At 34.2% G+C, this 23,838-nt stretch overlaps 3 protein-coding genes across 8 annotated transcripts in view; 1 reads left to right on the top strand and 2 right to left on the bottom strand.

Moving 5' to 3' along the window:
* LOC111052837 (PAN2-PAN3 deadenylation complex subunit PAN3) overlaps nt 1-2,759 on the bottom strand; it is a 50,005-nt gene extending 47,246 nt beyond the window's left edge. For 2 of the 5 annotated variants that reach the window (XM_039430816.1, XM_039430817.1), the window contains exon 1: nt 2,456-2,759. The gene's annotated coding sequence lies outside the window, so the exon portion shown is untranslated. Of the gene's footprint in view, nt 1-2,436 lie in introns of all 5 variants that reach the window. The other 3 variants (XM_039430814.1, XM_039430818.1, XM_039430815.1) reach the window with 3 other exon arrangements.
* Nucleotides 2,760-3,324: 565 nt separating this feature from the next.
* On the top strand, nt 3,325-5,851 carry LOC111052826 (phosphatidylinositol N-acetylglucosaminyltransferase subunit C). 2 transcript variants are annotated; one of them, XM_039430820.1, is made up of 2 exons: nt 3,325-3,470; nt 4,671-5,851. In XM_039430820.1, exon 2 carries the CDS (start codon nt 4,687-4,689, stop codon nt 5,509-5,511), a length of 825 nt encoding a protein of 274 aa, XP_039286754.1. In that variant the 5' UTR covers nt 3,325-3,470; nt 4,671-4,686; the 3' UTR covers nt 5,512-5,851. The 2 variants fall into 2 exon arrangements, with proteins under 2 accessions (XP_039286754.1, XP_039286755.1); XM_039430821.1 differs by having other exon boundaries at nt 3,348-3,444.
* Nucleotides 5,852-6,498: 647 nt separating this feature from the next.
* LOC111060109 (nuclear pore complex protein Nup205) overlaps nt 6,499-23,838 on the bottom strand; it is a 96,022-nt gene continuing 78,682 nt past the window's right edge. Inside the window, exons 27-29 of the mRNA XM_039430819.1 lie at nt 14,764-15,033; nt 12,839-13,180; nt 6,499-8,208 (exon numbers count right to left, since the gene is read on the bottom strand). Coding sequence (XP_039286753.1) covers nt 7,540-8,208; nt 12,839-13,180; nt 14,764-15,033 — 1,281 coding nt within the window. The 3' untranslated portion in view covers nt 6,499-7,539. The remainder of the gene's footprint in view (nt 8,209-12,838; nt 13,181-14,763; nt 15,034-23,838) is intronic.

The following is a 23,838-nucleotide window of genomic DNA, read 5'->3' on the forward strand; positions in this document are numbered from 1 at the left end:
GAATTGAATGATGATATGATTGTAGGCTATGTAGATGCAAACTGGGGTGGTGATTTAGAGAGAAGATCAACCTCAGGTTATTGCTTCAAGGTTTTGGTAATACTATTTCTTGGTGTACCAAGAAGCAACAGAGTGTTTCATTATCTAGCACAGAAGCTGAGTATGTTGCTTTGAGCCAAGCTGCAAGCGAGGCTTGTTGGATAAAAGGAATTTTAATTGATTTTTGTGTTGTTGAAAATAAGAAAACTTGTATTTTGTTGTTTGAAGACAATCAGTCTGCTATCAAAATAGCTCATAATCCTGAGCATCATAAAAAAATGAAACATGTAGATATAAGGTATCATTTTGTAAGAGAGAAAATTTCTGAAGGTGTTATTCAAGTTGAGTATTTAAAATCCTCAGATCAGATTGCTGACATTTTCACAAAACCCTTGGGAAAGGAACTTTTTGTCAAGTTTAGAAATAATATTTTTTAATAATTAAGATGTTTTGAACTATGTTAATTTTCCTATAACTTACTTTGTTTTTTGATTGATAAATTTTTTTTGGGTTATTTCATTGAGGGGGCGTGTTGTTTGACAATGAAATAGACTAAATATTCATATGTGTGATTGGCAAGGCACTGGTGACTCTGTACTGTACTCTGTCTCTGTGAAGTGTGTGTAACATGCCTCAAGTAAAACGTTTGAGTTCAATGTATTGGTTTGACTTAAAGTAAAAATAAAATCAGTAATAATGTTCAAATAATCGTAATAATTTATTTCTTCACCGATATAACCTTCAACAGAAGCTACCATTATTTTTTACAATAAGTATATACAAAATATATTTCACTCGTGCAATCTCAAGAATTTATTCATATTTCAATTCTCGAATCTGTATATGTTACTCTTATCAATCTTTTTCTGTTTATGAAATTTCGTCAATGAACAATGTAATAGGTAATATTTAATTTCATAATTATAATACAAACTATCTTATACTCACCTTCTTGTTAACAAAGCCGGACATTCTATTGCCTATATAATATTATGAATAGACTATTGGCTACCCACTGTAACAAGAACCAACCCCCTACACTCAGACGAATAGTCTTGTAGGGGTATTCCAGTAAAACATGCTCTGTAATACAATGTAATCTGTATTTTGTATGGAATAAAGAATATTTGAATTTGAATTTTGAATTTGAGTGTCCCATTCCATACATTGAATGCATGTCAGCTAATTCGGAGTATGAATAATGTCTGAAATTACCTGCCATTTTTTAAAAAGTTAACACTCAACACAAGAGCAAAGTGAAATGGTTACAAATAACTGGTTAATAGATTAAACAAAAAACACAGCGCGGTTACAGTAGGCCTAACTTACAGTTTGTTTTTTTGTTCAACAGTGTGCTAAAATATTTCTGAAAATAATTTCCAGCTGATAATTTCTTTTAAATATTTTCTTAATTAAAACAAAATAAAACAGCTGTTTTGGAACAGCTGTTATTAAAATCCATGTTCTATTTGCAATCAGCTACAACCTATGAGTTATTAGTTCTCTCCTCATAAAACAGCAAATTTTGTGGTGTAATGTACTACATAAGAATAAATTTTATTCAACTTTTATTTGAATTTAGTTTACACAGCTCACATCATTCTTCTCAGAATTAAATTCTCTACAATTTTTATTGCGAAAAATTATTTGTTTACTGGTCATTAAAGAAAGTTATTGGGCATCAAGCGTAGAAGTCTGTGTTTTTCTACTTTTTTGCATATTTCAACTTTTTTCTCATAAACTACTCACACTATAGCTTTCAGACTAGTTTTATTCAATTTTTCAGATATTTTTCCATATGAATCCAGCATAAGTTTTTCAAAAACTAGTCCCCAAACAATTCAGCATCGGTGTATTTCACCAGAGGAACTGAATTCCGGGCGAAATCTTTCACTCTGTATAGCTCGCTAATAAAGCGTTTATGGATATATGTTTATAAGAACTTTTTTTCTTATTTTTACCTCTACTATCACGTATTAAATTATTTTACCATAATTATGAATCACCCTGTATAATAGACTCTATAACTTACTTACGGTACAATAACCCCCAAGAATTTTACATATTTTTAAAAGTTATCTGTCAATGCAAACATGGCTAGGCTACATTTTAATGAAAATAGATTTATTAGGTACTTAAAATTTATAATAACTGATACAAAAAAAGAAAAATATAAAGCATGTTAATAAGTTTAATTAATTTAGGCAGGCTAACAGTTTTGATGAGAAATATTTTTGTAAGAACAGAATCATAAATTCTTTGACAATACAATAGGACTAACCCTTGATATCACTTTAATAAGTTGAATAATAATAACTAAAACTATAAATAAAATTGTGTCAAAAACGATTGATTTTAACAATTAAAACACATTAACATGCAATTTCAAATAAATACCTGAAAATTCAGTTCTTACAGCTAATTTCTATCTTTGTTACAAGTCTGTGATGAAGCTGAAGATTGAAGGATCTCCTGTCAACAGTGTACTGCAGCTGGCCTTCAGAACTGTGATCTAAATAGGCCTGGACCTAATTTTTTAAAGTTTCTAAACATTCCATGGTTTGCAACATTTTTAAAGAATACTAAAAACAATGTTTTTGCAAAATTGTACGATAATATTGTAGATTAATTGAATAAAGTGGAGCAAAGCTGAGAATTCAGCAGGACAAGCAAAGAGCTGTTTTGTTTCGGATTCGGACTTAACATATGGCGATTTTACGATTTATGTTTGTCCTCCTGATCCTGATCCTGACAAACAAAAAATGCTGAAGATAAAAAGTAGTTCAATCAACACAAATGTTAAAAAAATATCTCTCTTATTCTATCAACAAAAAATACCCTACATAATTTATAAGTGAAAATTTGATTAGCATTCAACGAAATTTTACGAAAGATGTATAGTTTTTCAGGAAACAACCCCAAAAGAATTAGAATTAGCCAAATTTTTCTCGTCGGTTCTATTAGGTAGTATTTTGGGGCGCTGAATTCGAGGGCGGCTTCACCCCCAAAATTTTGGACTTTTTAAAATGTTTCCATCCAATCTCAAAAACTTTAAGTTTTTGGGGAATAATCATTCTCTACAAAATGAAAGATAATACATTTTCCAATAAATTGAGTGGTCGCCCAGGATTCTACCATTTTTTGTTCTCGAGCTACGAATTTTCAGAAAAGGAGTTTTCAAATGTGCTGCTGGCACATGTCTCTAGAGGATCAGTCCATACATGAGGTGGCTGTGCAAGAGTAAGTGGGATGCCAACGCCAAACTTTCCCTGCCTACTAAGTGTCTGCTTTTTTAGCAGGTATCCTATTACCCTGGATAGTTTCCGGAACACTTCAAACACACATGCCAAGCAGCTTGACTGGTTCATGTTCTATCTCCTGTCGTATCAGTTGGCAGATGAGGGAGTTTGTTTCATCTTTATTAAGCATGAGTATATTTGCTTCAAACCTTTTTTTGCATCACTTATATTACTTCTATATTTATTATTTCTAAAGTTATCACTAATGCTATTTATATGATTATCACTACTACTATTGTTGTCATAAATTCTTAATTAGTAGTTCTGCAGATTTTGAATTTGCCTCACCACTTGTTAAACCTCTATAGCTACTATAGTAGTGTCATCTGCAAAAATCACTGCTTCGTCGATGCTCAACTCTCCTGATCCTTGAGGTTGCTTTCTTTATTGAGATAGCTTGTATTCTATTTTGTAAGTTGTTTCCAGTACAGTCCCTTTCATGCCATACTTTTCAAGTTTTTCGTCAAGTAAACCGTGTGGCACACAATCAATTGTTTTAATCAGGTCACATTGTAAGACCCAGGGCTTGACAACCCTCAAAGTCACTTTATATCTTGCTGGTAAGGGTTAGCAATGCACTTGTGGTTGAGCGCCCTTTCTGAAACCGTGTTGAGATGTTGCCAGGATTTTGTTCCCCTCCAGGAATTCTGTCAGTTACACCTTCATTTCTGTCTCGATGATCTTGGACAAAATTGGCACTATAGATATTGGTTAGAAATTAGATGGGATGCTAGTTTCGCATTTTCTTGTGAATAGGTATTGTTCTTGAAAATTTCAGTAGATGAGAACCTTCCTACTCTGAGACAATAATTCATTCCCCTTGTTGCTATTAGGTGTGGGCTCTGGTCTTTAAAACGAATGTTCACAGGCCATAGATGTCCTGTGTTTTGGAGTTTTTCAGTCCTCTGATTATTTTCTCTACCCTCTTTCGGTTTACCTCCTCCCACACATTCATACTGACACCATCTCTGGAGTTGATGCCAACAACTAACTGGATAATGGTCGCCTGTTTCATCCAGATCCTCAAAACATTACCGGCAGTCTCAACAAAATAATTGTTGAAATCGTCTGATCATATCTGAAATTTGTAGAAATTTTGCTTTTTTTCATCTAAAAGCAATTATGATAATTAGAGCTACTGCATTTTTAAAATTCTAACAACTTATTTCTATTTGCACATCTGTAATAAAAAACATTTTTCCCTTTTTTGAACCCGTTCCGCATGTAGGTCTACTTGTTTAGCAATAATTCAACTTAACTAGAATCTTATTACTCGTAATATTGATTGAATATAAGTAAGTATAGGATGGTATAATTTTTTTCTGATTTCAGATTTGTATAGTTTCCCATGACGCAGAAACGAAATCCTTGGAAGAAGAACCTTTATGAAAATGAAGGGTATCCAGACAATTATACAGATCCTTCATTCCTGGAAGAGTTGAAGAAGAACATCAACCTTCGTCAGGTGACACTGACCAATGCTTTCCTTGGAGCAGGCCTGGTCACTCAAGAATTATGCCTTGTAGTTTATTTTGTGGTAGCATTCACTTACCTTTACAATGAGTGGATCACAGCAGAATGCATATTCTTCTGGAGCAATGCAATTTCACTAAGCTGTTACGCTTACTATGTTTACAACGATTCTGTTGGCATTGTTAAACATCTAAAAATGGTCGTTATATTTACACTTTTTGGATATATCCTTTCTCCTGTTTTAAAGACATTAACCGAAACAATTAGCACAGACACCATCTATGCAACTACTGTGTTCATGATGATAGTTCATATGACATTTTTTGATTATGGAGTAAAAGCGTTAATAGTTTCCAGCTCCTTATCGCTTAATGCGGCTATATTCGGCTCCATATGTCTTGTATCAAGGTTACCGACACCATTCCATGCATTTGTTTTATTAACGATATCGGTTCAAAGTTTTGTACTTTTCCCTTTGCTATTAGCAAAAATCGGTACTTCTCTTACTGCTTTATTTTTTATCACCGCCTCTACAATATGCTTGTTATGTACATTTTCAATGACTATAACTGTACTTTTTGTGATAACTGTGACATTTATAAACTTACTTTGTCCATTCTGGTTTCATAAATGGCAAAAATATAAAGAAAACATCTATGGACCATGGGATGAAGCTGTTGTCCAAGACATTAAACTTTGAAAATACTTGATTGGAAAATCTGTTCATTCATACTACTATTGCTTCAATTTTTATCGTCAGTATATTATTATGAGGTGAATGTGAATTTCTAACCAATTATTCAACCAAATTTACTTCATTTGATCTTATTAAAAAAAACTAGTCATCTAATAGAATTTCATTGTTAATTTTAAGTATTAGTAATGTATTGTTCATTTGTAAAGTATTGCTAAGAATCGGAAGAGTATAAGCGTTAGAAAAATATTGGTTCCTTATAAAATTAATGTCAAATGCGCGCAAACCTATTCACAGGTGTAGGCTATACTATTACTTTGTGAATAAATTTTGTCCATAAAATAAGTGAGTTGGGTTTTTACTTGATTTCCATTCCTAGTGTAAATTTGAATCCAAACTTATTCAAGAAGAGCCCTTACCAATGAGCTCAAGAAATTTTCAGATGATATACGAATAGTTTTAGACTTCCTAGGATCCTAGCAGTCAAATATTTCTCATAATATTAATCAAAGCCTTGTTTACACAACTTCAGTGAGGCAAAGTACCTTAGTTCACAATACTGTGGTATCTTTAGCGACATTTTTATGTCTAAACACTCACTTGGTCAACACTTTTCAATTATTGTGCCAAGTTTTCTTTTAGACAAAGGTAATATGCTCAGGGCCGGTTCTAGACATTTTTCTAGTGTAAGCGGACAACATTCCTGGTGCCCCCCCACTCCACAAAAAATACTTATATGGTAAGGATTATCTCTGGATACCGGTACCTTTTAAAATACGAGTAAATATAAATTCTTAAGAACGTGCGAATTAATATTTCGAGTATAAGTAGAGACTTATTAATATTACGAATAAAAGTAGAGACTTCGGTAACTCTATCAGAATTTTTATGTTTAACATGCTTGACCCTATTTATTGAAACATTTAAAACCCAATTACACAAAAAATTCAAAGTTGATTGAGTGTGAGCAAATCAATAATTGATACAACACCAATCAGTTTTAAAGAAATTAAACAATTTATTTACTCGAAGACTTGAAACATTTATACTTTACATTAAAAAGCGATTTTCCTTGCTTTCAGTTTTGCAAATTCGTTGAGAATGTTGTCAGTGTACATTTTGTTTAATAAATCATTCTCAATGGCCACTGTTGCCAGTCCACTCAAGTGGTCCTGACAAATGGTGGATCTGAGATATGTTTTTATCAGTTTCAACTTGGAAAAACTTCTTTCACCACTTTTTTGCTACTAAAAATTAGTATTTATTTGGGAATAAATCAAGTAGTGGGAGTATGCACAAGGGTCCCATCCCACCTTACGGTATATGATTTACCCTAACTCCTTTGCAGTACTCCTACAATTTGGCAATTAACTTTCAAACTCTAGTCTCCTTCTAATTCAGCTTCCGACTGTTACTTGACCTTCGACCTTTGTATGAATTTGTTTTACTGGCCTATTGTTTTTTCAATTGTAATAGATTTATTATGAATCCACAATACTGTTTGGAAAAAAATGTGAACAAAAATAAAAACTGAAAAAGGCATTAAAATATTCTAGCAAAATAATTACGCATTGAACACTGAACACTAAAACTTTAAACGAAAAAACATAATTCACAGAATAATTTTGAATTTAATTCAATAATTTTATCAAGTTTATAAAACTCTTTAATAGGATTTAAAAACTTAATTTGAACAACAGTTTGACATATTATAAAAAAAACGTTCCAGGAAGGATTGTAAGTATGATTCCAAAGGTTTTATACCAGTAAAAGTATATGCCTACGATATAAAATAATTATAAACTAGTAATGAGTATTTATCAGAAGTTTCCTGTGATTTATATTTGGGATTGAGAATTGATCAACAACAATGACACAAAAATCCATATGTAATGATGGAGCCCTAAATCTTTCCTAGTTTCATCACAAAACTTGATAACCTAAATAACAAACTGAAAAGTTTGTCCAAATATTTTCACAGTAAACACTACCAATTAAATAATTCAGAAAACAAGTTTGATCCGGTGATATCCACTATTTACATGGTACAAACTGTATAAGCTTCTTGATTCTTCGCAGAAGCGCCTCAATGAATCCTTTATCAGTCGATGTCTGTTCATCAGTAGTTTCAACAAGATTCTTACAAAAGGAATCGTTCAGTATGGAAATCAAGCCTTGTTTGAGGTTGTTGATTTCGTTGACGCTAACATCCCACGTGATGTCGCCCATTTGCATTGATCGTCCGAGTGAGCTGGCTGATTTGTCGAGGCCTAGCGTTTTGTTGGGAATGGCTCTGAGCATGTAATAGTCGAGATGCGACCAGAGCAGATACAAGCAGTGCTCGATTATGAGCTGATAGAGTTGGATTTGCTGGAGTTTCTCGGTGACACGCGACTGCAAGACCTGTCCGGCCTGTTGGCGGCATTCGTCGATCGCCCCGTAATTGACCAGATCTTCGGGGAGGAACTCTTTGACGTTGGCGGTGTTCATGTTGGAGACAGAGTGGAGGTGCTGCGAGAGGAACTGGCGAACACTGTTCTCGCGATGGTAGTGCTTGACACAGAGCACCATCTGCTGGATGACCACTCCGAGGCTGGCCTCGCCGTCCTGCAGTGTCGGCTGCAGCACCACTGACGTCACGCGTCTGTCCGCTCCTCTGCTCACCACCAGGTTTCGTGCGTACATCAACAAGTTAGCAGCCACCTAAAATATTAATTCTTTTTAAACACTTCAACAAACCAAATCAATTAGTCTTTGATTAAACTAGAAGAAAACGTTGGTTTTGAAAGAGGTACAGTACAAATACAATAGAAATACAGATTCAATAGAGTTTTTTATATGAATAAACAATGAGAATAATTTTTGTTTTCAAAATGAAATCTTGCAAACACCTACAAATAACCACTTGAACATTTTATATAAATAATGGAATAAAGAAGCTTTAAACTTTGTCTTTTTCTTGTTTCCTATTGTACTGTTCTAACCATATAAAAATCCGACTGAGTCACTGTAAATGATGCAGAACCGTTCCATAATGAAATAAAAACACACATATCGTCAAAAACGGTAGACTTTGACAATATATGTGAGTTTTTATTTCAATGTAAAAATCTGCTGATCTCACAAGTCAAAAGATAATGATGCATCAATAATTGAATATTCAAATATTATTTTAAAATTTCGGTTTACATACTTCACAATAATTTTCCATGATAGAAATTTATGAAAAATAATAACTAACTACTTTAAAAATGCAACCACATCTTCAGGTAGATATGAAATATTTTTTAAAAGGATCATGGGAGAAGGTTGGTGAATGATTTGATTGCGACTCAAACCACCCAGAAAACCTTAATTTTTAAAAAATAGAAAATGTTCAACTATATACTAATTCATTAACAGCAGAAAAAGTATTAGCCTAGTTATCAACTACTAGTCGAGAAAGAATCTCCTACAAGTACAGTCTTAAACTTGTATAGAAGTTGAAATCTAATTGAAAAGATCTGATAATTTCAATTCGATTGTACCGTACTGTACTTCCATTGCCCAGTAGTACCCAGTTTGATGTCTGTCATTACAGAGTAGAGAGTTTCTTTGCAGATAATCTATATAATAAGAGAGAGTAGGGTTGTGTTTGTTCGCATCAAAACATGTCAACTTGTGGATTGCATACCGGGGAAACGGGAATCATTTAGATCTCCAAATTTTGCACATAGATTCTAAAAATATCAATTTTCAAAAATTTGCCAAAATTTCAATTTTATTCATGGGATATGAAATTGTATACAACATAGCTTACATTGTTGTAAAGTTTGTTTGTTTATAAGTAAGGAAGTTATAATGTTAGTGCAAAACATCATATTTTGAACGCAGCCGTGGTCTAGCGGTAGAGTACTCGGTTACGACGCGAGTGTTCTCGGTTCAAATCCCGATTATTCATTTTTTTTTGTTCTTAATTGTTTGCCTCGAAACGTATTATTATAAATTATTTTCTGAAGGAAGTTGTTTTCATTACGATTGAACTTGGATTTCATCAAATAATATTATTCTACAGGCTGGGTGAAAAGTCCGAAAACGGCTTAATATCTCATACACAAAGGTAATTTGATGGGTGGTAATTTGTTTTTTTTTTTAAATAGGAAGGTGGCCATGCGATACATGATTTCAATACGGAATTTCAAGGCGAAATGAATGGCGAAAACCGCAAACCGATATCTCGAACCCTTTGGAAGATATTCACATTATAAATCAATACCACGCAAATCAGAAATGAAATAGATAATGGTATTGATTAATAATGTGAATATCTTCGAAACAGTTTTAAATATCGATGTGCGGGTTTTGACATAAATTTTTTCTAAAAATTCCGTATTGAAATCATGTATTGATAACAGTTTGAGATATCGATGTGCGGTTTTCGCCATTAATTTTTTCTTGAAATTCCGTATCAAAATCATGTATTGCATGACCACCTTCCTATTTAAAAAAAGTTGCATTCAATATAGCGGACCAGATTGACTTCAAATCATAGTAAAGTAGTATTTCCAATTTCAGTAGGATTTCCAATCACTCTTACCGTCAAATTACCTTTTGGTATGGGATATTAAGCCGTTCTCGGACTTATCACCCGCACTCTATGTTGTAACTTTGCAACCAGTATAAATGAAATGGACATGGGTTTCATGCTACATCATTGGAATTCATAAGAGAAGCATGATTACAATAAAATTATTACCGTAATTATTCATATTCTTCAGTTATAATGTACTATTAGACACAAATTAAGAGTGAAACGAATTTGTAAGTATTTTGTTTGGAATAATTGGGGAAGCAAAAGGTTGCATGATTCAATTGATAAGGATCTAATCGATACTAAAATTGATGTATTGAAAAAATCAATATGATACTGTGAGTTTTTCAAGTATTGTCTTCTTCAGTTATCCATATTATATAAAGGAAAGAACTGGCTTATACACGTACGGAATAGGAAAACTATGTTTGACGCATAATCACGTCTGAAGTACTCAACTGACTAACTTGAAATTTTGCATATAGATCTTAATTAACTGAGGATGGTTATAGGCCTATTTTCAATGAATCAAGTTTTCAATTTGTCATGCTTCCAGTTGTTGTATAGAAACAGCTGAACATTTCTTTTAAAAGGGAGATTAGATGATAGGTAAGCTTGGGGATCTATTCGAATAAAAATAACTGATTTTCTGTCGCATCAAAATTTTGGTGCCATCTTGGAACCGCCATTTTAAATTCAACTTCATTTTTACTTTCCTTGCCCTATTACCATAGGTAAGGAAAGTATTGCTTTCCGAAAAAATTAAGGTACCCCAATTTCTAAATTTCTATACGTTTCAAGGTCCCCTGAGTCCAAAAAAGTGGGTTTTGGGTATTGGTCTGTATGTGGGTGTGTGTGTGTGTGTGTGTGTGTGTGTGTGTGTGTGTGTGTATGTGCGTCTGTGTACACGATATCTCATCTCGGAAACGGAATGACTTGAAATTTGGAAATTAAGGTCCTTACACTATAAGTATCCGACACGAACAATTCAATCTAATGCAATTCAAGATGGCGGCTAAAATGGCGAAAATGTTGTCAAGAACAGGGTTTTTCGCGATTTTCTCGAAAACGGCTCCATCGATTTTGATAAAATTTATACCTAAAATAGTCATTGATAAGCTCTATTAACTGTCACAAGTCCCATATCTGTAAAAATTTCAGGAGCTTTGCTCCATCTATGCAAAGTTTGATTTTAGATTCCCAATTATCAGTCTTCAGATACAATTTAAACAAAAAATTTCAAGTAGGATTGAGCATGAAAATCTCTACAATCAATGTTTAGTAAAATTTTCACCTAAAAATGGAAATAAGCTCGAAATTCGAGAAAATGTGATTATTCAATTGCAAACTGTTGTTTCTATTAAATCATTCACTAGGAAGAGATGGCAGACCTCGTGTGTCTCCAGCGTTATAGTCCTGTCACCTGTTAAAAAATTAAGGTACCCCAATTTCTAAATTTCTATATGTTTCTAGGTCCCCTGAGTCCAAAAAAGTGGTTTTTGGGTATTGGTCTGTATGTGTGTGTGTGTGTGTGTGGTGTGTGTGTGTGTGTGTGTGTGTGTATGAGTGTATGTGCGTCTGTATACACGATATCTCATCTCCCAATTAACAGAATGACTTGAAATTTGGAACTCAAGGTCCTTCCCCTATAAGGATCCGACACGAACAATTTCGATCAAATTCAATTAAAGATGGCGGCTAAAATGGCGAAAATGTTGTCAAAAACAGGGTTTTTCGCGATTTTCTCAAAATTGGCTCCAACGATTTTGATAAAATTTATACCTAAAATATTCATTGATAAGCTCTATCAACTGCCACAAGTCTCATATCTGTAAAAATTCCAGGAGCTCCGCCCCATCTATGCAAAGTTTGATTTTAGATTCCCAAGTATCAAGCTTCAGATACAATTTAAACAAAAAATTCTGGGTGGAAAAGATTAAGCATGAAAATCTCTACAATTAATGTTCAGTAACGTTTTCACTCAAAATTGAAAATAAGCTCGAAATTCGAGAAAGTGTCATTATTTCAATTGCAAACTGTTGGCAACTGTTGATTCTATTAAATCATTCACTAGGAAGAGATGGCAGACCTCGTGTGTCTCCAGCGTTATAGTCCTGTCACCAGCTGGCTCAGATCTTAGAATAGTAGACTTGAGATGCGCGTGAACACTAGCGTCAGCTGATCAATTTTCATAACGGCATGGAAAGTTGTGTGAGTACGCCATACCAGATTTTTTTTTTAATTGGAAGGTCATATTTTTTTTTTAATTTTTTTTAATTGGAGTCATATGATACAGAATTTAAAGAGAAAATGAGTGATGAACACCGCACATCGATTTCTCGAACCGTTCAAAAGTTATTCTCATTTAAAGATACTGATAAATCATCCATCTATACTATAATAATGGAAATAACTGGCTTATACAGGTAGCGGGATAGGAAAATTATGTTTGACGTATCATCACATCTGAACTAATGGACTGATTTACTTGAAATTTTGCATAGATGATTCTTTATTAACCGAGGATGTTATAGGCCTATTTTCAATTTTACAATATTTTATTGCGTCAAGTTTTCAGTTTGTAGAATTTTAGACCCTTGCGGAGCACAGGCTACCTGCTAGTAAAAAATATATGTGTAATGATTAATCGAAAATGGGATTTACTCGCAATAAAATTTCAAGAGAGTAATTTCGACTATAAACGTTTGTTCCCAATACATAATTGCATACATAAAATAGAATGAATGAATAAAAATAATTTACCTGAAGATAGGTGTTAATGAGTTCAGACTTTTTGTGTGCATTGTTGGAGTCGCGATCAGCCGCATTGGCAATGTCTTTCATCTGTTCGTCGGTGACTACGAACTGACCAAGCAAAGTGAGCATCAACTTCTCGATTCGGTGCAAGTGCGACGTGCTCTCCAGAGCCGCTATTATTTCTTCTGTGCCCTCAGTGATTCTCTTCTTGATGGACATGTTTGTCGACCTGGCTATGACGCCGGTGAGTTGGGCCAACTCCTTCATTTCTTCCAGCGGCAGGAACGGACTGCCAGATCTCAACACCATTGTCACCATGTCTCCGTGGCTCAGCAAGAAATAGATAACCTGTTACATATCATTCATCATCAATCGAGAAAAAATAAACTGTTCATTCTGGCATGCTTGATGAGAAATAGGAATACGGTCTGTATATGTTAGTACTGTACAGCAAATAATTAAAAATATTGATTTGTATTAATTTGTAACAAAGAAAATCCCGGTATATCTAACACCTTGTTAAAACGCATTTATTCACATCAAATGTACCTTGCTCTCGTACACAAGAATCAATGTAAATTAACCCCACTATTAATATCCTAATACCATGCATTTTCCATTTCATGGTATTATTTTTATTCACTATTTTTCTAATCCATTGGGGATACGTTGTATCGTTGTTTGACTCATATTATTATTTTTTACTAGTTTTACTAGATTCTTGTGGTTCAACAGACATTGGAATAGATTAGTATGTTTTCACAGATCAACAGATCAGTACTTGATTTTAACTTGGAAATATTTATGTAAATACTCACTAACTGTGCATGAAGAATCATGAAGCTACATAATTGATAAGATTACGTTTTTTGATAGAGCAATTACAATGAGTGTAACTCAAGGCCAAATTGACGTTACTTGTTAATTTACATATTTGAAGAGTTACTTGTCGCGATTAATTGATAAGCTTTTCATTGATGAACGTTCTAAACAATAATAATTACAGAAATTTAATTTATAGTTAGCATTCTGTGTTATTTGTGAGTTTTTATTTTTGAAGTAAATGAGTTTGATAAACAGCAACAGTTTGACATAAACAGCAACCTAAACACAAACATAACCACACATCTAAATAATAATCGCGACAATTCAATTTTGACTAAATCGACAAACCTAGAAGACTAAAAACTTGATAAGTGCAATCAACTATGAAGAGCTCCTAAAAAATATTGACTCTTAGTCACTACAAATAAATGAAGTGTATGATGGTGTAATGGGGTCCTAATGTAATGATGATATATTTCACCCAAAATCAATTTTGACTATAATATCGGAAGAGAAATAGTTAGGGTTCCGTAACCCTAACCATAATTTTTCTTTGTATTATCATAGAGAAAAGATAGAATGAGAAGATATCCCATGGTATGGGTAATTTATGTTTTAAATTTCAATTTTCAATTTATGTTTCGATTACTGTCGACTACTGTCTATTATTACTGTTTTATTGAGAGTTTAAGAACGGCACAGTATGAGAGACTACTAACCTCAAATACCTTCACAAAAAAGAAATACCAGGACTATCGGCTTGAATTAAGTGGAAATTGGAACATAAACGCCCTATACCATGGGATAGCTTCTTATGCTATCTTTCTTTCTTTAAGTAAGTTTCTTTCTTTCTTGAATTAAGTGGAAATTGGAACATAAACGCCCTATACCATGGGATAGCTTCTTATGCTATCTTTTCTCTATGATATTATTCTCTTCAACTATTATTTTTCTTCCTATCATTTCAAATGATATGAGTAAGAACCTACGAAATAAATATTGATGATATTACTATGAGAGAAAGATGTGGTAAAATGCTTTCGCAGAGGTGGACTTAATGAAAACTCATACCACGTGCAAACAGCGTTGAAATGCTCAGGACTTACTTGCACAACAGCCGATTCATTCTCGACTCCGAGCGAGGTGAGCACAGTTTCGCAGAGGCTGAGCGCCGGCGAGAATATCTGCAGATACCTGGCGCTGACCGACGGAATGTTGTCGAGGTCGGGCGTTGTGGAGGAGGCTGGCCGCGCTATGCTGGTGATGATGTCCGGGTGGCAGTCCAACACCTGCATCGCTGACAGACACGACACTGCATTCTGCTCCAGCAGCAGTTCCGACCCCATCACGGTTGACGCTACCCGACATAGCACTGCCTGCAAAGCAAAGCAATACATCTTATTATAACCCAATTCAAATCTTATATACAGTGGAACTTGATTTTAACGTCATTTAAGGAACCACACATTTAATGACGCTATAACAGTGTGACACTATAAAAGATGTTTCAAAATCTTAATTTTAAGCCAAGGAAAAATTTTAGAATTTAAATTTAAAGTTTTTATATGGAAAACACACTTTTAATAAAGGTGATAGAAGAAATACAACTGAAATACAGGGAAAACACTGAGGGGGGGGGGTACTGCTCAGGAAATTATTGAAAAATTAATAGTTCAACTACATCAATTTTATAGTTCAAATATTTGGGATAGTTATTACTGTATGTATTTAGATATTAATGTTCTTCAAATATATTGAAGTTTGGTATTATGCCATTGATCTATTAAAATCAAAATGAAGGCCATTATTTCAATTGGATTTGGCAATAAAAATTACTTTATTGTTTATCTTTATTCTATTTATATGAAGAATGTTTACTTATAAAATTGCCAAAACCATTCTCGAATTTAGTCCTTGACTAGCCTATATCTCTTTAGCTATTGAAAAACCAAGATAAATTGGATTGAAGCATAAAATAATTGGATAAAATAATGCAACAATATAAAATCAATAGCTAACTTTTTATTAAGAGTTGTATAACGAGAATAAGATACAGATAAGTAACTCTAATAAAAATTAACATGTAAAATAAAATAAGAAACCACACAACATAAAGTAAGTAGTAGTTGAAATTATTAGGCTACATATAAACTGATTCAAAAGTAAGTTTACGATCAGTGAGAAAAATAAAAGGTTTCATTTTAAAAATTATTCCTGAAAATTTGAGTGTACTTTGTGCAGCTGATTCTCATTAATGTGTCAAGTTTGAAAGTAAGCTCAGAATTTCAGTTTTACGGACATTACTTCCCACAGGATATTTTCCTTCGAACGATTTATGTTTAGTCTCGTAATGTCGTTGAATATTCGAACTTTTAACTTTAGCTACAGTTTAAGTGCATATTAAACATAACGGTACTGCTACTACTCGGTTTGGCATTAGGAAGCAATATATGTCTGTTCATTCAGACAGAATGTCAATTAGACAAGTTGAAATTGTTTAATTTGGTTACACTGCTGATCTTTATTTATTGTTCTGTTTTTTTTTTTAATTCAATTTCATTTAGACTGTAGAGGGTTTCTTGTGGATTTTTTGTTTTAGGATTTACTTTATGTTTTTTCGTTGAGATCGGTTTGACATCGCGGTCCGCACAAAACTAGCTTATTTATTTAGCGTATGGCATTTTTTGTCAAATTTTAAAAATTTCACACTTTTATAAGTGCACGTCGAGGGATGAAATATACTGTATTGCCTGGGGACTGGCTACAGTGAAGTCGTTAGCCTCGCCCAGGTAGGCACGCCTCTCACACTCAAATATAATGTGGTGCACTGTCTGTCTGTAGTCACATACTGGGGAGTCTCCAAGTCCCCATTTGAAAAAAATCTGGTGTGGCGCACTCACACAACTTTCCTTGTCGTTATGAAAATTTATCACCTGACGCATAAAAGTCCCGCGCATAAAAGTCTACTATTCAAAGATCCAAGACAGCTGGTGACAAAACAATAACACTGGAGACACACGAAGTCTGCTATTCTTCATAGTGAATGATTCAATAGAATCAACAGTTACCAACAGTTTGCAATTGAAATAATGACATTTTCTCGAATTTCGAGCTTATTTTCAATTTTAAGTGAAAACGTTACTGAACATTAATTGTAGAGATTTTAATGCTAAATCTTTTCCACCCATAATTTTTTGTTTAAATTGTATCTGAAGCTTGATACTTGAGAATCTAAAATCAAACTTTGCATAGATGGGGCGGAGCTCCTGGAATTTTTACAGATATGATACTTGTGGCAGTTGATAGAGCTTATCAATGACTATTTTAGGTATAAATTTGATCAAAATCGTTGGAGCCAATTTTGAGAAAATCGCGAAAACCCCTGTTTTTGACAACATTTTCGCCATTTCAGCCGCCATCTTTAATTGAATTTGATCGAAATTGTTCGTGTCGGATCCTTATAGGGGAAGGACCTTGAGTTCCAAATTTCAAGTCATTCTGTTAATTGGGAGATGAGATATCGTGTACACAGACGCACATACACTCATACACACACACACACACACACACACACACACACACACACACACACACACACACACACACACACATTCAGACCAATACCCAAAAACCACTTTTTTGGACTCAGGGGACCTAGAAACATATAGAAATTTAGAAATTGGGGTACCTTATTTTTTTTCGGAAAGCAATACTTTCCTTACCTATGGTAATAGGGCAAGGAAAGTAAAAATGACGCATTGCATCTCCCATGCTGGGTTCGAATTCTGTTGAGTGTCACCCAGATGCGCCGGGGGAGCTCGAAACCAGGAGGCCTAGTGCATGAGAAATAGCTCTCCGGTATTCCGGGGGGCACCTCCTCTCTCTTCATCTTCTGTTCAGAGAGGACCTCTCATCTCTCAGTTGCTCTGCCATCCTGACCGCTGGCCTTCTGGACTTCAGCTCCCTTCTATATAAATCCGGAATGTCCTGATGGATTGGGAGTAGATGATTGGACGAAATCCTTTCATAGAGCCGAAGGAGAGCTTGTGCTCTGCGAAGAGGAGGTGGGGGTATGCTGCTGAGCACTGGGAGCCAGGAAACTGGAGTGGATCGTAATGCTCCTGTAATTATTCGCATTGAATTATTCAGTTGCACATCTAGAAGGTGAGTGTGACAACTGTTGATCCAGGAAGATGCAGCAGCATACACCAGGCCCAGACTAGAGCACCTCAGAGTTGAGGAAGATGAGCCCCAAGTTGTGCCACATAGTTTACGAATGATGTTGTTTCTCGTCTCCAACTTGGCCCTCAGGTGCTGGTTGAAAGAGAGGGTCCTGTCCAGGGTGATGCCAAGATATTTCGGAAACTTATTATGTTTCAAGGTAGCACCATTCATTAAGACTTTCAGCTCAGCATTTGCTAGTTTATTGCTTAGATGGAAGGCTGATACTTCAGTTTTCCCAGGGCTGGGGCACAGCCTCCACTTCGAACAGTAGTCTGTCAGTACAGCCAAGTCACTTGTTAGTGTCTCCTCTCCAGTCTCAAGGTCACTACTCTGTGTAGCCAAAGCCAAATCATCTGCATATGCAAATACTGTGGACCTGACTCTTGGCAGGTCTGAGACATAAAGGTTGAAAAGGAGAGGAGCCAAGACAGATCCTTGTGGCAGACCATTGTCAAGCCTTTTTTTCGACTCATCTAATGTCCAATCAAAACCTGGAAGGATCTGTTTTTCAGCATATTGTTAACAAGTCTTACTGTATGTTGACATGGAATGATTTGCAAGATTTTATATATTAGACCTTCTCGCCAGACTGTATCATATGCTGCCATCAAATCCACAAAAGCTACAGCTGTTTTTTCTGACTCTGATATCCAGCCTCAGCCTCAAGTTATCTGAAAGTTATCAGTGCCAAGACTTGGTCCTCACAGCTGCGATCTGGCCTAAAGCATGCTTGCTCGATAGGGACTATCTCAAGGATTGCTGTGCTTATCCTAATATAAAGCAGTCTTTCTATTAATTTATAAACTGAGCTAAGCAGAGCTATTGGCCGATAGATTTCGACCTGGTCAGCCATCTTCCCAGGCTTCAAGATTGCTACAATTTTTGGCTTTTCATAGCATGTGGGATCTTTCCAATGGCAAGTATGTCTGAACAGAACCGGCTCAACCATCGCCTGGTGTTTTTCCCAGCATTGAGTAAAAATTCGGGGTGAATTCCATCGAACCCAGGAGCTCTACCAGGTTTCTTGTCCCTCAGAGCATTGTCTATGTCTTCAACACTGAATGGAGGAGAGAAATGTGGGTTTGGCATAACTCTCTCCCTAAGGATCATCAATTGTCTTCTTATCTCATCAGTGTGCTCCAAATTGTGGTTCACCCTGGAAGTTCTAATAATGTGCTCAGCAACCAATTCAGGCTCCACTTCAGTTCCTTGCCTGGTTGGCTTTCTAGCTGCACCAAGTTTTCTTATAAGCTCCATGCTTGTCGACTAGAATGTTTAAAATCAAGCCTTTCCACTGTTTTATCCCTTAACAAAACGAAAACAATGCTTACTAAAAGTTTACTTTAAGAAACTCCATAATGTTTACTTGATTAAATGTTCTAAAATGTCTACTTTTATAATAGTACTTGGATGTAATGGAAATTCCGGACGCGTTTTATAGTACAATGCGCTCCAGAGAAACTTACTTATTTGAAAGGTCAATAAAAACAAAAGTACTTTAGTTACTATTTTAATATTTTTTATATGAGAATACAATATCCCTATTTTTTTCATGCAGTCTTGAAAATGACATCAGATCAATGGCGACCCCCATTGCGCATACACTGATGAAGTCGATTTTTGAAATTTGTATCCACTCAAATCAAATCAAATCAAATCAAATTTATTGCCAAGTTCATATAAATAATTCACAAAACATGGAAAACAAAATTCAGTTTCATACATTAGAAATTACTAACAAAAATACAAAAGCTTTTATTGAAACCAAATACTGTAATAATAAAATATATAATATTGGCGTTGCCAGCAAAACAAAGTTTGTGCGCTAGCAACAAGCATTCAGTAAGCACTCCAATTTGAGAAAACTAGAAAAAAGTAACTGTAGAAACAAAAAAATTTAGCAAACACTTCAAATAAAAAATTAGCATACACTTTCAAAAAAGAAAAAGAAAAACATGATAGTGGAATAGTTCATAGTATAAACATAAACGTAAACAAAATATAATTCGTTAAACAAATATTCATTTTGATATAATTATCAAGAATTTGAAATTAGTGCAGGATAACATTATATAAATTGGGTTCAGTTTGAGAGACAACTTTCAATAGTAAAGGGGGAAATAATTAATTTGAATCAGTGCAGGATAACATTATATAAATTGAATTCAGTTTGATCGACAACTTTCAGATAGTAAAGGGGGAAATAATTGAATAAAACATGATAATAAAGAATTGATGAATGCATTGAATTAAAATATTTTGACTACAACATTTTCGGTCTTGATCCAGTTCTCAATTTGTGCTTTAGAGGGTTTCATTTTTATAAAATGTTCTGGAATAATATTTATTAGCTTATTTACTATGTAGTTGAATTGTCTTCTGCATATAGTTAAGTCAGTTCGAGGAGCAATATATCTATTTGCAGATCTGAAAATATAATTAGTTTGATGCAGTGTAAAGATATCTGTATGATTGCTGATATATTTAATTAGATTTATAATATAATAGCTGTCTGACTGTCATAACTCCAAATTCCAGAAAAAGTTGGTGACTAGGGTATCGTCTGGGCACTCCCAAGGCTGCCTTGAGAATACCCTTTTGAATAACATTCAATTTTTTAAATGTGCATTGAAAGCGCCACCCCACACCCTAATTCCATACTGGAAGACTGACTGAGCATATGCTAGGTATACCATTTTACTTAGACCTTTGTCTTTGAGTAAGCTCAAATTATAAAATTTGTGGATCATAAATTTCATTTTGCTACACATACTATTTATATGCTCATTCCATCTTAAATGAGGGTCCAGAGTGACACCGAAATACTTTGTTTTGGTCACGCTTTCTAAAACGGGACAAGAGCAAGCCGATTGATTACGATTGCTACCGTTCATGCCATACAAGCAATTTACATTGTGTACTCTTACTGCATTCAATGCAGTCGTCCAGATTTACTGCATTTAATGCAGACTGCACTCGTCCAGTCAAATGGTCGTTTTTCAGGAAACAGCCCCGAAAGAATTTTTCTCGACGGTTCTATATGTATTTTGGTGCGCTGAATTAGAATCTGAAATTTGCTGACACGCCAGAGGGCGGCTTCACCCCCAAAACCCCCAAAATTTCGGACTTTTTTCAATTTTTCTATTCAATCTCGAAAACCTTGAGTTTTTTTTAATCATTCTCGACAAAATTAAAGAGAATAAAATCTCCAATAAATTGAGTGGTTGCGCAGGACTCTACCATTTTTGGTTCCGGAGTTACAAATTTTCAAAAAAGCGGTATTTTTCAAAATTATGCAAACTTACCACTTTTACCCTATACAACTTGAATCTTTTTATAGTAATGATGAAAAACCACACATCACGTGAAAGAACAAGTATTTCCGAACAGGATTCCTTAGGAGGGGGAAGGGGAGTACACCCAAAAATAGAAAATCAAATCCTTCAGTCAAATTACAAATTTTTCAATATAATACCTTTTCAAGCCTTTCTAAACAAAAAATCATATTCCGGCTCATATTGTAGTACTAGGTTCATTTAACGTCTATTAAATGTGTATTTGAAAAAACAAAACATTCAGGGTTTTGTTTCCAAAACAAACCATTTTTGGTTCTGGAGCTACGAATTTCCAAAAAATTGATTTTTTCAAAATTATGTGAATCTACAACTTTTACCCTATAGAACTTGGAGTATTATCAAGTTATGATAAAGGAATTACATATCATATATTTATACAAATACAAAACACAAATTAATAGCATGATTGATGGCCTGCAATTACTATTATACTGTGTAGGGTAATTGTGGTAGATTCACATAATTTTGAAAAAATCAATCTTTTGAAAATTCGTAGCTCCGGAATCAAAAATGGTAAGAGTCCTGCGCGTCACCATCTGATGTGTCAAACAATTTCAGATTCGAATTCAGCGCCCCAAAATACATATAGAATCGCTGAGAAAAATGTTTTCGAGACTAATTTTTGAAAAGTGACTTTTCAACTGGACTACTTCACCATTTTAGACATCAATATTCAATTATTATTGTATTTAATTATTTATTATTATTATTTATTATTATTATAATTATTATTATTATTATATTATTATTATTTATTATTATTTATTATTATTATTATTATTATTTATTTTGTATTTATTATTGTTATTATTGTATTTAAGATGAAGCTTTGAAACTCGGTATGACTCCATATGGACATACAACTGATTTTACAATGTTTTTCAGAAGATCTTGTTTGTCTTGTAAAAGTATGATTGTACGAAAAGAATTAATTTCTCTGTTATTCTTTGACTAATCTTAATGAATAAGGTATTCTTGAAATCTTGATAAAATTTGCTTACTTTTTTGTCTTTTGTAAATTTTCTGTAAAGTGAACAGTTTTCGTGAAATTTGCCATAAAAAATTTAAAATGGCCGCCATTTTGAAAATTTACATAGAAAATTTTCATTTTATTTTTTAAAGTTGAGTCTTTATAGTATAAATATTCATGCCAAATTTCAGATCAATACAACATTTCGTTCTTGAGATAAAAATTCCTAAGTGAAACAAAACAAAATGGCAGCTATAAGGATAACCGCTGAGTTTTGGACACTTCAAATACGACATTTGTAGTCTCCTATCATCCAGGAACAATACCCTAAAATGTTCGACACTACTTCTGAAACACTCTGTATATGAATCGGTACCATGATATCCGGAATTAAAAATCAAGATCTGGAAATCTTCCTTGAAGAAGGCAATGGCGTCGCGAATGTTGTTGTTGAGGTGTGCGATGGTTCCGTGGTCGATCGACATAAATCAGGGATTTCAAATAACCCCATAAAAAATCACATTGAGGAAAAGCATGTGGAAATGGGCCTTGTCACTAAAAAAATGACCGCGTCTTCAGGCAGGTTGTCTGTCAATCAGCATATCACATGCATTTTGACGGGCAACAAAATCGCGTTCAATCAATTCTTGAACAACAACCAATTTATAGGATAAAATTAAAGGTCCTCACTGCCTCACTCTTTCGATATTTTCTGGAGTTCTGATGGTTCGTTGAAGTCCATTTCTGGGTTTAGCGACACTTCCACACTTCCGAAATGAGAACACTCGACAGAATCGAATTACGGCCAGGAAAGAGTCTCTGAGGAGGAGTTTCAAATAGAAGGCACGTTGCGTAGCAGCACAAGTGATCGACTATTAGTGAGTCAATCTCAGATATAACAGGTGGGAGAGACTTCAATATTTTCCTGCTCATGTGATCAGGACCACCTTGGAAAAAAGACGTTCTAGCATCTAGTCTTAGAGCATTCCTAGACCTCGTGTTGTACCCGTGTATATCCGATCCTCTAGCCAGGAAGCTCTATGTTTGAGTCCATGTAGTGCAGCCTCGAGTATTGTATAGACAGGGAAGGGTCAGAATCCTTGCACTTTGAACGTCCGGAATTTAAAAATTATGAAGCCAAGAGTTCTATAATAGAATGGGAAAGTATCAGGGCACGTATAACAAATTTTGCTGAACGCGTAAAATTTAAATTTGATCACACTTGATATATATTAATTTGTAAGCACTATTCATTTTTGTTTCTTATTACCTCTGTATTTTTTGTGTTGTATTTGTATATTTTGCTAACGACGTGGTTTAGTGGTAGATTGGACATTACTGTTCAAATTTCGCCCAGTTGTCAAATAAAAAAGTCATTATTCTCTTCTATTCATCATGATAGATGATAAACTAATTATAATTGATCATCATGGTTACTATTATGTTAGAATTTATTGATGAAGTGCGAAAATTTTTCATATTATATTCATTGTGATTTTTGATCAAAGAATGAAAATTGAAGTATATTTACATATGTTTTAGTGTATTCAATAAATTATTGTATTTGAGATGATTCAATTTGTTTCAAAGATTGCTTGTTAAAATTATCTCTTTTCTATTCATTCACGAAT

The sequence above is a fragment of the Nilaparvata lugens genome, chromosome 6 (assembly GCF_014356525.2).
Source record: "Nilaparvata lugens isolate BPH chromosome 6, ASM1435652v1, whole genome shotgun sequence".
Classification (NCBI taxonomy): domain Eukaryota; kingdom Metazoa; phylum Arthropoda; class Insecta; order Hemiptera; family Delphacidae; genus Nilaparvata; species Nilaparvata lugens.

Bases quoted from the DNA above. Each gene is read 5' to 3' on its own strand.
- LOC111052826 (XM_039430820.1), top strand. From the start codon at position 4,687: ATGACGCAGAAACGAAATCCTTGGAAGAAGAACCTTTATGAAAATGAA.